At 53.2% G+C, this 15,407-nt stretch overlaps 1 protein-coding gene across 1 annotated transcript in view; it reads left to right on the top strand.

Moving 5' to 3' along the window:
- The window catches only part of ARHGAP27 (Rho GTPase activating protein 27), a 31,849-nt gene that overhangs the window by 3,735 nt on the left and 12,707 nt on the right, over positions 1–15,407 (top strand). Inside the window, exons 4-5 of the mRNA XM_015572519.1 lie at positions 14,998–15,013; positions 15,120–15,356. Of these exons, the coding sequence (XP_015428005.1) occupies positions 14,998–15,013; positions 15,120–15,356 (253 nt within the window). The remainder of the gene's footprint in view (positions 1–14,997; positions 15,014–15,119; positions 15,357–15,407) is intronic.

Here is a 15,407-nt window from a genome sequence, read left to right as displayed (position 1 = left end):
GCCCGCTTGACTTAGGTCGGGCTCCGCAGGGAGCAGCAGGTCCGCCGGCTTTGGACGAGCTCCCTCACACCGAGCCTCGCTTTCCTCTGCCATGAAACAAGGGGCACAGGCGCACATCTCTTATCTGCCAAATGCCAGAGCTTCCTGGAGCCCAAAGGTTTTTCGTACAAAAAATGTATGGCAAAATTTGTCTTGAACCCATGTGAGGCCGTCGGTGGTCTTTATTCATCACATTTAATGTGAATATTCAGGTTGTGCTACCGATGAATGAACTTGATTACAGGGTGCAGGCCCAGGCCTCGCGGGGAGCGTAACCCCACCCATGGCACCAGGTGTGTGCGCCGCATCCTCATTCTGAAATCGAACCGCTCCGAAGCGCATCAGGCATGAAATAGGGGGCTGTGGACCTGCGCCGGCTCTTTCTCACAGGAGCTTGGGGTGGGGGTGGGGTGTCAGACGAGATAATGGATATGACAGTCAGGAGGCTGCTTCCCTTTTTGGCTGCTTCCAACATTTCAGTTCCCTCTTTTAAAAAAAAGAAGAAGAAGCAGCTTGATGGGTTTGTTTCAGAAAGAAGTCCACTCATAGTGGCTTTTTCTTTCTTTTTCGCTTCAGATTCTAGTTATGTTAATTTGGGAAATCGAAAACAGAGCACGTTTTAAAAACGCTTACATCCTCAGAAATCTGCCCACGGCATGACTTCTTGAACTTAGCAACTTTTCAGGAAGGGGAATGGAGGGGGATGCACAGACATCTGTCACCAGCTGTGTAATGATGGTCAATTCGCTTCCTCTGGGGGTCTCAGTTTGTCTTTTAGCCCAAAGAGGGGCGGGGGAGGGGGGGAATGACTGCATGACCCTTGAAACTTAGGAGGCTATAGTTTCTTTGTAGTCGATGTCATTTCAATAAACATTGATCCCTGCCCAGTCCCAGGACCGAGTCTGGGATGCCCAGAGGAAGGAGGCACCGTCCGCATAAGCAAGCCCCTGGGTACTTCTTCCACCCCATGTGGTTATAGCGCAAAGAGCTCGGGATTTGAGACTACAGAGGCCCGAATTTGGTTCTGCTGAGTCACCGGCCCCTGAGTCACCCTCCAGCCCCAGTGCTACCATGTGTAAATGTAGAACAATACCTAAGGATTCAGGTTGTTGACAGCTTTCAACCAAGTGAGCTTGGACCCGCGGGGCCCGTAGTAGGCAGTCCGCCAAAGACTGGCTGCGGTTCCACTTAGTATCCTTTCCTCCTGCTCTGCGCCGCCCGTGCTCCGGTTTCTGCAGGGGGCAGCCCGCCCCCTTGTGGCCGGCGTGCAGAACAGCATCCAGCGGGTGGGGAATGGACCCTGCCCGCCGGGGATGCAGGGGGGTAGGGTGAGGAGCGGAGGGATCCTGTGCCCGGCGCCGGCCTGCCTGCCAGACAGTTTCTTTGGGATGGACGGCTGGATGCCAGCGCTTCTCCTCCCGGCGCCCCTCCGTTTCCTGGGCAGACACCTAGCGGCGCACTCCTGAGCCCCTGCACTCTCCGTCCTGGTGATAGTGGGGTGTCTGTCTGTCCCTCTGAGGGGTGCCCCTGAGGTGGAGGACTGCCTTGCCCTCTGCACCCCCGCGCCCCGCACAGAGCCTGGCCCAGAGCGTGTGCAGGGTATGGACTAGGGACGAGGAGCCGCAGCTCCTTTCCCATGAGCCCAGGCGCTCAGGTCTGCCTGCCCAGGGACACCACCCCAGAGCTCTGGACCAGGGGGGAAGGTGGAGGGTGGGGGAGGGGACCCTATATTCGGGTTCCTCCTGAGAAATTCCCCGGCAGCCACAGTCACTGCGGAGTGGCACCTTTGCCCCTCCGTCCCCAGGCTCCCTGCAGTGGCAGTGGAACATTGGAGAGGTGGTGGTGTCTCCTGGAGAGGAACTGCCAAGACCCGGTGATTGGCAGAGACTGCCCGGTCCCACTGCTGGCCCTAATCCTCTGTGTGGCCTCGGGGTGGCTGAGCATCTCTGGTTCTGTTTCCTCCTGTGTGATGGGTGTAAACCAGCTCTCTGTGACCCGGCTTTCCTCCAGTGTCGGCTGTGGGTCTCCCTGACACCCCACTCCCCACCCACTCCAGGGGTGGGGCCTCAGTTCTCCCCAGAAAGGAGATGCCACTCCGCTCTTAGTTGTGCGAGGCAGCACTTAGAGAAGGAATTTCCTGAAAGGTGAGCCGGCCTGTTTTCTTCTGGGAAGAGACCGGAGAAGCAGGTGCTGCCCTTCCCTCCGTTTACTCACTCGCTAAGCGTGCGTGGACCCGACCTGCCAAACAGCGTGAGCCTTCAGATCCAAAGGTGACCGAGGCCCAGCCCGGGCCCAGCGTCGGGGGCAGGAGGATGTCAGGAGGGCACAGAGGCCCGGCCCAGCCTGGCACAGGGTGTCTGTGATTCAGCCACTCTCAGGTGCCGGGCAGAGGTGGAGGTGTGACATGTGGCACCGTTGGGGCCTTGCAGCCCCACCCCACCCTGTGCAGCTGGGCTCAGGAATGGGTGCTTGGATGAGGGGTGGGGAGTGCCTGGCCCTGCAGGGCCTCCCGGGCTCTCACCGGGGAAGGGGGGCTTTATCCTGCAGCCCTGGGAAGGCACTCAGGAGAAAAGGGGGTGGGTTTGAGAAAAGACCCTGTGGCAGGACTTCGAGAATGGAGGAGGGCCTTCCTGGTCTCCTGGACACTCCGTGATGACAGGAAACTTGGGAGGTGGACTCAGCAGCCCATGGGCTGAGGGGTGTGTGAGGGAAGCACAGTTGGCATGCAGCGGGGGGAGGGGGTGATGGGGAGGGGAGGAGGAAAGGAATGAGGCTGAACCACTCTGACCCGCTGGGCTGGGCCCAGGAGGCAGTTGGCTCGGGCGGTCCGCTGCCCCAGGAGAAGGTGCTCAGCATGTGCTGTTGGAGCCTTGGGTGTGGAGAGAGTGGGGACGTGGGGACAGGAGTGCTGAGACAGCCCTGGGGCCACCACGTCTGGGCGACAGACAAAGGGAAGAGAGAAGAGCCTGAGAGGAAGAAAGCACCAAGGAACAAGGAGGAAAACCAGGCGATGTTGGCTCGAAGCTGAGGAGAAGTGGCCAGAAGAAAGGGGAAGTTAGATAAAGGCCATTAAACATTCATCGGAAGTAGCCACCAGACGTCAGTGGTGTCTTATCAGGGACGGGTCAAGGGTATGGCTGAAGCCAGAGGTCAGAGGAATGAAGGGGAGGACACGGACTGAGCGTGTAGACAGCTCTCAGAAGCTGGGCAGGGAAGGGAGAGACGCCGTGTGGCCAGAGGCAGGTGTAGGTCGAGGGTGGAGACTTCCCCGAACCTAAGTGAATGGGCAGGAGCTGGGAGAGGGGGAGGCTGCAGGTGGTGAGGGGGTAGGTGATGAGATGGGGTCTCCAGGAGAAAGGATGTGAGGCAGGGCCCAGCGCAAAGGGGGAGGAGGGGCAAGGATGTGAAGATGGAGATGATGTGGAGTCCTCGAAGAGGGTGGGAAACAGTATCCAGTCGATGGACCACTTGGAAGAGGGTGGTGTGGAGAGGCAGGGACCACCCCCGTCCCCAGATGAGAGGAGTCTCTACACTATACAGCATTTTACAGCCTGGTCAGTCACCAGTCACTCAGCTAGCACATAATGACAGCTGGTGTCTGCTGGCCACTGGGGACACAAAGCCTGGTAAGATGAAACATGGTCCCATGGGCTCTCACTCAAAGGCTCACCCTCACAGTAGCTCTGAAGGCAGGCCTTAAAGCAGCAGTTCTCCACCTGTGTGTCGAGACCCCTTTGGGGGTCGAACGACCCTTTCACAGGGGTCGCCTAAGACCATCGGAAAACACATATATAATTACATATTGTTTTTGTGATTCATCACTATGCTTTAATTATGTTCAATTTGTGACAATGAAAATACATGCTGCATATCAGATATTTACATGACAATTCATAACAGTAGCAAAATTACAGTGATGAAGTAGCAACGAAAATAATTTTATGGTTGGGGGTCACCACAACATGAGGAACTGTATTAAAGGGTCGCTGCATTAGGAAGGTTGAGAACCACTGCCTTAAAGGTACCTCCATTTGCCCGGAGTACAAATACAAGTTAAGAGTTTCAGTGACTGGCTGGAAGGCACACAGCCAGGAGGGGGCAGCATTCAGGTCCGCTCCAGGCCTCCTGACCCCAAACCCCACTCTGGCCTCCAGGCCTGGCCACCCTGTTCCCCTCAGCAAGGACAGCACAAGCCGAAGGCAAAGAGAGAGTGCCCTGTATGTGCCCAGCCCGCCATGGACATGGGCAGCAGGGAAGGAGGCAAACCTAGACCCTCCTCTTGTTCCTGCAGCTGAGGGCGTCGTAGGAAAATGAGAGGAACCAGAGAGGGCGAAGCACCTGCTTCTGAGTGGGGAGAGATGGAGGACAGGGGAGGCGAGCTGGAGCACTCTCCCCCCTCGCCCCTGAGCCCCTCCAAAGAGGTGCTCCAGGACCCAGGGAAGCTGGGGAGGAAGGGACCTGAGACTCCTCCTCTGTGGCTTGGGGCCCACCCCTGGGCCAGGGGGCCTCCTGACTCAGGGTGAGGTCACCATCCCCGCCCAGGCTGGCCATCTGAACTAGCCCGCCCCTGCTGCCTGGGCATTGGCCACAGGGAGGAAAGAGTTACAGCCCTGGCCGCTTAGGCTTCTTATGCAAACAGCCCAGGAGGCACCTCACCTGAGTAGGCGGCCTGGACTGGAAGAAGCCCCAGGGCCCTGGTTTCTCCCTCCTCTGCCAGGAACTGTGAGTGACCCTTCAACTCCAAATGGAGTTGGACGCTGGGGCGGAGGGCAGCCTTCCCACTCTCTCCCCTGCCTCCCGTACCCACCGGCCTTCCCCTGCACCACGCTAAAGCCCACCCAGTGACCGACCGCTGCGAGGCGCCCTGCCCTCCTCTCGGGATCCCAGGCTGGCACCCACTTCCCAAAGCAAACTCCAAGAGCGGCCCAGGCAGCTATGATTTAAACAAAAGAACTGGCCTTAAACAGATCCCTTTGGGCCCCCCTCGGGGGCCAGCCAGGCAGCCTTTAGGAGCGGGAGGCTGGTAAGAGCAGGGCGCTGAGCCAAGGGAAGGGTCCGGTGAGTCCCCTTGTCTGTACTCCCTCCTCTCAACAACTCTCCCCAGCCTCTGGCAAGGGCAGTTGGCCTGGGTGGCCCAACTGGTTCGTTCACACTTGACCTGACCTTTTACCCCCATGACTCACCGGCAGCCCCAGGCTGACCCAGGATCCCCGCTGCCCATGCTGCTTCCTGGCTTGTGGAAGAGCAGGTTGTTGGGTAGCTCTGTGCCTTCCTTCTCCCACATTCCTGACCCACAGCTCACAGGCTGAAAGGAGCAACCTCTCACCCTGTATGGGGCTGGTGCCCCCTGGGCTCTCTCCCCCAGCCTGGGCCTCTTTTCACGCCCAGTCTCTCATTCTCTTCAGCCCCTGGATCACCTGTCTTCCCACTTCCTTCCTGAGCCCCAGCAGCTGGCCTCACTAGATGGATTTTCTCTGCCCTTCCTGGATCTGTGTTTAGCAGTGGGAGGAGCCGGGACATCGGGACTGAATGTCAGGCCTGAGTGCCAGGTCCTGGGCATGGAAAATCCACCATCATCACTGGGGTTTCTGTTGATCAGAATGCAGTCAGTGTTCCACGCTAGGGTGTTGGGGAGCGAGGAGATAGTTGATGTTGGTTGGTGTAGAGGGAAATGGGGCTCTACCAAGGCTGGGCCCCAGGGGCATAGGGATTCTTGATTAAATTCGGAGACTCTGTTTCCAAATTGTGAAAGGATTGTGGTGTTGAGGGGATTTCCAGAGCTGCTGCCTAGGCACACAGACCTGCAGGCCCCTTCTGTCCAGGCCAGGCTCTGGGATCTGGTGGTGCCGGTCCATCATGAGGCACACAGGTGAGCGGATCTGGGGTCTGTCTAGACCTCCATGTCTGCCTGGGGCTGGCTGGACTTGAGCCCAAGAGAGGAAGCAGAGGTGCCAGAAGGGGCCTGCCTCCAGGCGCTTTCAGCATCACCCTTCCTCTTCTACACCTGATGACTCTCCACCTTGTCTGAATTTATAAATTACTGTTCCCCCTACAGAAATAGTTTAACCCTATTACAAATATTTGGCTAATTGGGGGAAATTTCAATCTAATGACTGTTGGCTTTTGGTTTCTTTCCATCCATTCTGCTTTCTTGTGTGTTGGGAGTTTTATAGACATGGAGACATGCTGGTGTGCTGACAATGATGCTGTAATTTTTCACTTACTGTATTCATTGATTCAGCGAATGGCACATGCTGTACTGTGCATTGGGAGGCAGTGAGAAATAAGGCATGGTCCCTGTCCTCAGGTACTTACTGTCCAAGAGGAGCTATTGCCAAGCAAACTGATACTGTCCAGGAGGAAATATTGCTAAGCAAACCGATAGTTATGATCTAGTGTGGTGATTGCACCTATTAGGTACTGGGGTGGGGAGCACGTTGGAGGAGCCACCACCTCCCTGGCCCCCCACCAGAGGGAAGTCCAGGATTACCTTCTGGCCAGGAAACTGATGTCAGAGGGGAATCCAGCCTCCTCTGTGAAACCCTCTGGACTTGCAGACTTTTTCTTCTCATCAATAAGTGTTGGTCTTTGCAAATATCCCACTAGTTCTCCAATTAATTTTGATTATTTCATACTTTACTAGGAAAGCACTGTGTGTTTGTTTTTGGTTGTTGTTTTTTAGATTTATGAAATCCCCCTTTTAAATGTATTTATGGATTTCTTTGTGGCCAAGTTAATGATATTTTCTAGTTAAGGTTCCATATGGATCAAATCTAGTTTATTGATTATATTATTCAAATGGGTATTTCCTTTGTGTAATTTCTTATTTTTTATCCTTTATTCTAATTCTGATAGAGGTTTATTAAATCTCCCATTCAACTTTCCTCTATAGAGTTCTTCTTGTACTTTTAGTAGTTTTTGCTTTTTATGTTTAATGACAGTGTTATTGGGAGCATACAGATTTTGACTATTCTGTTATCACAAGTTGTGCCTTTGTTTCATTATTTTGTATCATTAGCCTGAAATTCCACCTTTCTGTTATTAATATGGTGACCAATCTTTCTTTTCATTTCAGTTCATTTCTTCTTTTTTTTTTTGCATTTGTTGGTATCTTTAGTATCCTTTTATTTTCAACCATTATCACATTTTTTAAAAGCATATTTCTTGTATATATCTATCATATGACTATATTTTTAAACCCAAGCTATGTCTTTTAATGGGATAACTCAGTCTGTTCACATTTAGTTTAACAGCTGAAACACTGCACTTGATTTTGTTACGGTTTATTTTACCTTGTAGTTTTCTTTTGTCGTTCAGTCGGGTCACTATTGGTTCCCTTTTACTCCCCCTGTTAATCTGTTGTCCTCCCACACTTTCCAATTCACCTGTGGCTTCTGCTTTTCCCCGGGGTTCCTAATCAGACGGATTCCATAGAATGTGCAGGTGTGGGGATTCCTGTTCTCAGCACGTCCATCTGGAACTCACAGAAGCCTGTCAGCCTGTAGACTCGGGCCCTTTTTCAGCTTAGAGAAACCTATTTGTTGCATGATTATTGTTTCTTTTACTTTTTCTTGTATTTGCACGTTCCTTCTCCTGACTGGACCCTCCCAGCTTCGTATCGCTTCCCTCTTTATTTCTGTCTCCATGTACTGCTGCCCGGAGGCTGAGATATTCCTCTGCCTGCTCTTCCAGGCCACAGACTTGAATCTCAGGAGAGCCCGGTTCCTCCTTCAGTCCAGCGGGTGACGTGTTTTAGGTTCTGGAGTGGCCTTTCTATTTTTCCTTTGGTGCTTTGCTTGACTCTCCTTGTGTGTTCTTTTTGTTGTTGTTGTTCAAGTTGTCATTGTATTTTCCAGCCTCTCTGATTGATGGCCTCAATTTTTTTAAAACCAAGTAATATACGTACATAGTTTTTAGAAATCAAAGCAGTGTTTTAAAGTATATAACAAAAATTCTCACACACTCCCCTGCTTCCATGCCCTGTGCTCCATCAGCTCCATCATCACTGCTTTTATTCATTCTTTCTCTATACTTCCAGGCTTTCTTTTCCTTTTTTCTTTTTTTTAATTTCAGAGAGGAAGGGAGAGGGAGAGAAAGATAGAAACATCAACGATGAGAGAGAATCATTGATCAGCTGCCTCCTGCACACTCCACACTGGGGATCGAGCCCGCAACCCAGGCATGTGCCCCAACCTGGAATCGAACCGTGACCTCCTGGTTCTTAGGTCAAGGCTCAACCACTGAGCCACGCTGCTCGGGCCCAGGTTTTCTTTATACAAATACAAGCTAGTATGACTATACAATCGGTTACTTGGTATTCTGTCTGTCTTACACAAAGGTAGTAGGCAACCCTAGCCGGTTTGGCTCAACAGATAGAGCGTCGGCCTGTGGACTGAAGGGTCCCAGGTTCGATTCCGGTCAAGGGCACATGCCTGGGTTGTTGGCTTGATCCCCAGTGGTAAAGAAGAGTAAAAATATCTCTCTCGTCATTAATATTTCTCTCTCTCTCTCACTCTCCCTCTCCCTTCCTCTCTGAAATCAATAAAAAATAAATAAAAAACAAAGGTAGTAGGCAGTACGCATGGTCCTACATCTTGTTTATTTCTTGCCTTTTTGGTATAACAATGTTATCTTGGAGATTGTATATCGAGAGTATCCGGCTGCTTCCTTTTAGCCTGCGGTTTTTCATTGTCAGGATGTATCACAATTCATCTAGCAGGTCCACTGTTGATGAATGTTTTGTGTCCAATCTTTGCCTAATACGAACAATGCTATAAAATATGATCTTAGGGTAGTTTGAATGTGCATTTTCATATATTTAAGGATTGTTGTTGTTTTCTGCAAATGATCTGTTCATATCTTTTGCCCATTTTTCTATTGAGTTTTTGGTCTTTTCCTTATTGATTTTGAGGAAGTTTTTCTATATTAGGGAAAATAGCCCTTTATCTCTGCCATGAGTTGTAATCACCCCTCCAAGTTTGCCTTTCTACTTTGCTAATGGTATTTTTAGCCACACTAGTTTTCTTAAAATACATTTATATAAGAAATATGTAAATCACTTATTTTACTATGAAGGCCTTTTTTTGTTGCTGTTAATCCTTACCTGAGGCTATTTCCCCCCATTGATTTTTAGAGAGAGTGGGAGGGAGGAAGATGGTGGGGGAGCACATTGATTTGAGAGAGACACATTGATTGGTTGCCTCCTGCGTGCACCCCGACTGAGGCTGGGGATTGAACCTGCAACCCAGGTATATGCCCTTGACCAGGAATTGAACCCTTGAGCATTCGGTGCACAGGACAACGCTCTAACCACTAAGGCCAGGGCACAAAGGCCTTTTTAAAATATAGAATTTTGCTCATGTTTCCCTCTGAGTATTTCTATGGTTTCACTTATCAAATCTAAATCTTTGATCCTTTGGTGGTAGCGGTGGGGGGGGGGTAATATCTGAGTGAAAAGAGTGAGATGTAGACCCACCTTTAATTGTTTCACCTCTGATCAACAAATTCCTCTTTCCACCATGATTAGCGAGGCGTCTTTAGCACGTCCTGAGTCCCAGCCTTATTGGGGTCTGAGAGCAGGGGCTGGTTTGGTGGTCTTGTTTGTCCCTTCCAGCCACTGGGCTGTCAGAGGAGTGGAGTTTATGTGTGTTTGCTCTCCAGGACTGGGGTCGAGCTATTGGATCACCTACCTGGTGAGGGGCGTAGAGAGGAAAAGGGGTGGTGGTCTCTAGGAGGGGTTCCATGTCAATTTTGAAGAAGAAAAGTGCAAAAAACCAAAAACTAACATTTAAAAAGCATGTATATACATAGTTTTACTTTTTAAAAATATATTTGTATTGTTTTTAGAGAGGAAGGGAGAGGGAGATAGAAATAAAAACAGCAATAATGAGAGACGAATCATTGCTTGGCTACCTCCTGCACACCCCCTACTGGAGATGGAGCCCCCAACTCTGGGCATCTGCCCTGATAGGGAATTGAAGTGTGACGTCCTGGTTCATAGGTCGACACTCAACCACTGAGCCACGCTGTCTGGGCAAGGGCAGAGAGTGTTTAGCTCCCCATCAGTTCCTGGGGGTCTGGTACAAGGGTTACCCTGCCTTTACCCTAAAGTCTCATGTGGGGACCCAGTCTGCCCTGGGGTTTCCCAGGTGTCAGACACTCTGACCTGTGCTAGCCAGTCCTGCCCATCCAGCTGCCCCAGCCCCTGCTTGGCTTGGGCAGTAGAGCATAGCAGTTGGGAGAAGAGGAGAAACAGGGCATGTTTAAGCCCTTGGCCCCAGAGCTGCACCTTAAAGGGAGAGAAATTCCTTTGTCTCTGTTAGATTGGAGGAAGGGAGAACTGGAAGGACCAGTCTGTCTCCAGATAAAAAATAATGAATACCTCATAGAGTAGTAATAACACTTAGAGTGTGGAAGAGTAAAAAAAAAAAAAATTTTAAGGGTTTTTTTCCCCCTTTTTATTATGAAAAATTTCAAACATGCAAAAGTATAACACTTAGAGTGTGGAAGAGTAAAAAAAAAATTTTAAGGGTTTTTTCCCCCTTTTATTATGAAAAATTTCAAACATGCAAAAGCGCAAAAAGAATATTAAAATGAATACATCTATACATATTACCTAGATTTAACAATTACTGTTTAAGATCCAGGCCATAGTTAAGTGTCCGCCCTTAGCTAAGGCAAGTTCCTTCCAGCACTGTGAACCAGGATCCAGTCAAGGGCCATCCCTTGCAGTTGGTTGTCTCTTAAGTCTCTCTTGACAACCCCCTCCCTTTCCTTCTGCCCTGACAGAGATTTGTGAAAGAGACCAGACCGGTTGCCCTGCAGAATGTCTATTTTAAGCTGGAATGTTGGCTTCCCTGTGGCGGTGCCCGTGTTCCTCTGACCCTTGTGTTACCTCAGGGTGGTAGGTCTGAGAGGCTTAGATAGGTCAGGCCACCAGGGCTCAGGGACAGATCATCCAGGGGAAGCAGGAATCAAGGATGATTCTAGATCTCTGTTGGAGCAACAGAGGTGATGCCGAGATGGGGAGCTCAAGGCGGGTGGAGACGCTCTCAGGCTGAGGCAGGCAGCTTTTCAGTGTGTCGGAGACATCCAGGTTGGATTGCTGAACCTGGGGATGCAGTTGTGAGCTGTTAACCTAATGAGGTCAGTTGAGCTTTCCCAGGACAGTGGAGTGAGAAGCAGACATGAGACACCAAAGCACCGAGGAGATGGCAGAGGAAGAGGAGCGTGGGCCCCACGAGCAGAGACGTGGCAGATAGAGGAAGAGAAAGCTGACCGAGAGGCCATGTCCGAGGCAGTACGGGAGGGAGAGGGTTGTGAGGACTAAGTACCAGGGAGAGTCAGGCCAGACAAGGACCGGATTTGTCCGAAAGGAAGTTGTGGGAGGCCTGGCCTGAGCAGTGGGCTGGATGTTGAGTGAGTGCATGGCGAGACAGTGGGGCACACACACCCCTTCAAGTAGTCGGCTTTGAAAAGGAGGAAGGGAAAGTTGGGTCCAAAGGCCTTCTTTCTCTTTTCAAGATGGAGAGACCTTGTCCGGCCCCAGTTTAGCTCAGTGCGGGGGGCGAGCATGGGGGTGTTTGAGCGTCAAGCCAGGAACCAAGAGCCCACTGACTCCCAGTCAGGGCATATGCCCGAGTTGTGGGCCCGATCCCCTCTGGGGCGCACGCAGGAGGCAGCCGAATGCTGATGTTTCTCTCTCATCAATGTTTCTATCTCTCGATCCCTCTTCCTTCCTCCCTCTCTAAAATAATCAATAATAAAAAAAAAAAAGATGGCCGAAACCGGTTTGGCCAGTGGATAGATGTTTCTCCCCCATCAATGTTTCTATCTCCCGATCCCTCTCCCTTCCTCCCTCTCTAAAATAATCAATAAAAAAAAAAAAGATGGAGAGACCTTGAATTTGCTGAAATGCCAAAGGGACAAAGGTGGAAGGATTGGAGATTCGAGGTGAGGCAGCCTTTGAGCAAGTGAGAGGCAATGAGGTTGGCTGGCCATTGGGTTGGCAGGGACAGGAGGACCCTGAGCTCCCCATTAGGGGAGGGAGAAGGAATGGTGGCTACAGGTTCAGATACATTTGAGGGAGTGGGCAGGGTCCGCCGCCATCACATCTTCCCACCCCCGAGACTGCCATCACCACAGCCTTTGCTTGACAACTTCCTTGGCGACCATTTGCGACTCCTCCCAGCTTAGTAGCCGGAGAGCTGCCAGCCTTACTCAGAGCACAGGGACTGGGAGCCATGAGGGGCCTCCACCCAGGAGCAGGCTAAGCAGGCAGCCCCGTGAAGTCACCCAAAGGCTCGGGCAGAGTCCAGAGCCAAGGGCGAGCCATCAAGACCCAAAGGCAGAAATGCAGAAGCGGGGAGCAGAGCCTGCCCTCTTTCCCATGTCCTGTGGGTGTGGGAACTCCGGCTGCTGCTGGCTATTTCACAGAAACCAGCCTGTGAGCGGGAGAGAGTGACAGCCCAATCTCTGGATAAAGAAACCGAGGCCCAATTGCAGGCTCCATCCCGGCCCCTGTTGGGGTGTGTGCGGGAGGCAACCAATCTCTCTCTCTCTCTCTCCCTCCCTCTCCCTTCTACTCTCTCTAAAAATCAATGGAAAAATATCCTCGGGTGAGGATGAACAATAATAGAAAAAAAAGAAAGAAAGAAACGGAGCCCCAGAGATTCAAGAGGTTGCCCAGAGAGAAGCCGAGGCCGAGAACACACAAGTTTCTGGACTCCTGCTCCTCCCCTCTTTCCTTTTAATTGAATGAAGCCTCTGCCCCAAACCCAGGCGGAAAGCCTCGCCGCGGGCCATTGGGTTTGGAATCTCGTGCTACCTGCATGCGATCAGATTCCACGGAGCCCCCTGGGCCTTGACACAACACGCCTTGCCCAGGCCCCTGCCCAGGCGGGTGACATCAGACTCTCGGGCTTGTGTGGGTCCCCGGGCGTTCTGAGGCTGGAGGGCCCGGATCCTGCGGGCGACCCAGCCTCCCCACTGCACACGGGTGGAGCTGGGGTGGATACCGAGTGAGGCCGGACTCTGCCCGGGAGCAGGTGTGCTCAGGGGAGGGACAGTTCTGTGCACTCGGCTAAGCTTCCAGCGGGAAAGATCACCATTCATCCTAACGCTCCCTCCGCTCGGCCCAGATGGCGCAGAGCAGGCTCAGTCAGCAGAGCAGGTCCTGTCCCCTCCCCAGTCGAGGGTTTGTGGGTCTTTCTTTTGCCTCTTACCCCAGAGACCTGCTAGGATTTTCTGGTTGCACCTGCTCTAGTTGCCCCAACCCCCCCGGGCGGGTTTTGGAGAGAGGGGTGAGCCCAGAGGGCTGGAGAGATGGATGATGTGCCGTTGGCTTGTTCTGTCCCCTCCCCCACCATGCACCTCTCAAGGCTTGAGGGTGTGGTTGAGAAAAGAGGACCCCACTGGGGAACCACTGTGGTCATCACCTTTTCTTGCTGGGGGAGGAGAAGCCCAGGCAAGAGGCCTGAGGAGCCAACCTCCGTCATCGAGAGCAGCCAGAGCTGTGTGGGTTTGGCAAGTGGCTGTAGTGTGGGGCCAGGGCCCGCTCGCTGGGGGACCCCGCCGTGCAGGCCAGGCCTCTTACCGTGGGAAGCAGCAGGTGGAGTTCTGGCTACCTTTCGTGTGGTCCCAGCCCCCTCTACTGTCACTCCAGGTTCCTGCCACATGGAGACCCTGCTTCCCAATTCCCCCTGCAGGACGGAGCCGGAGGCCTGGGTTCCCACTCCTGCCCTCCTCTGCTCTCTCCCCTACCGGACCCCAGCCCCTCCCTGGTGCCTCAGAGTTTCTGGCTGCTCTGGAATTTACAGCTGTTTCCATCTCCTGGGCGTGGCTCCATAACTCTTGTTGACCTGTGTGTGTGTGTGTGTGTGTGTGTGTGTGTGTGTCAGGGTGGGGTACTGTAGTGTGTCATGTGTGTGTGACACATGTGAGGACTTCAGGCTCTCGGGGAAGGATTAGTCTACTTCTGGGGTTCTGAGCCGGGGCACAGGAGACTGTCCAGGAGCTTTTGGGGTAGAGTAGAGCATAGACCCCAGACTTGCTCTGGATGTGGTTCCCCAAGTGTCCTAGACCCCAAATCCATACCACACAGGGTTTACTTGGGTGTCTCTGCGCTGAGCCCATTGTGGGTGCAGGGGAGGAGAGGCCTGGGGAACATGGGAGAAGGGAGAGCCAGGTCTGGGGGCAGGAAGATGACGGAAATGGGAGCGTAAGAGATGGGAAGTCTGGGACCCAGGGTGGGAGGGTGGGGGTCAGGGCCTAAACTGGGACCTGAACAGCCCCTAGGAGACAGCCTGAAGGCGGGCAGTTGGGCAGGCAGGGTGCTGCCTGGCACTTGGGGCTGGGGAGGAAGCACCCCTGAGGGGATTAGTGAAAACAAAATGGTCCCCAAGGGGTGGGAGGAGGGGCTGCTGCTTCTCACTGGGGACGTGCTGTGTCCGCTGTGCATGAGAGGGTCAAGGGCGGACAGGCCAGGAGGAAGCTCCTAGGGTAGGGCTCTGGAGCTGGTTCCTGTCCCCTTCTCCTGGGGTTGGGAGAGTGGGGGTGGGGCACAGGCAAGCTTGTTTATGTAGGTGGACACGTGGCGGAGGCGGCACATGCCTCGAGGAGGCAGACCAAGGCGGTCAGGCGGGTAGATGGTGATGTGGTCAGATCCTTCCCGCCCTCCACGTGCTGGAAACCCATCCAGAGACCGGGTTCTTCTGATACCACATCTGCCCCTCCCCCTTCCTCTTTGAGACACCCACCCGCACAAAGCTTCCTCTTTCCCATCACACCCTCCCTGGGCCTTGAGGGAGCTGATGGTCACTCATTGTCCTGCCTGTGCCAGCTCAGGCCCCAGCACCCAGCCGCCCCAGGCTTGTCCCCATCTGTGAAGCCTCCCCCTCCCCCACCATTGCTCCCATGCGCCCTCTGTGGAGCCCGTTCCGTGCCTGTGTCTGGGCCTAGGAGTCAGAACTCATCAGTAATCAGAGCTGAGTGAGGCAGCCAGCGGTGTCCCTGGACACAAAAATCTCCCCATTCTTCCCCCTGCCCCCCCACCCTACACACACATACACACCCGGCCTCAGGCAGCCTGCCTCATGCAGCACTTCCGCAGCCCTGACAGGAAATGGGCTGGAGGCTCAGCCTCCCACCATCTCAAGGCCACTTCTTGTTTCCCTTTTGCCCTGTGCCAGCCGGGGTTGTGCCCCGTGGCTCCACCCCCAAAGCTTCCCAGGGCTCCATCCCAGCAGCTCGGAGGGGACAGGATGGTGGACGTGATTGCCAAACTGACCAGGAGGCCGAGCCGGGCCCTTCGGGTGCAGGTAGGGGACCTTGGCATCGGGGGCTGAACCTGGCCACCAATGGGGATAGCA

This window comes from Myotis davidii, unplaced genomic scaffold, assembly GCF_000327345.1.
Source record: "Myotis davidii unplaced genomic scaffold, ASM32734v1 scaffold109, whole genome shotgun sequence".
In the NCBI taxonomy this organism is placed as follows: domain Eukaryota; kingdom Metazoa; phylum Chordata; class Mammalia; order Chiroptera; family Vespertilionidae; genus Myotis; species Myotis davidii.
This window is presented reverse-complemented; position numbering and strand designations above follow the sequence as displayed.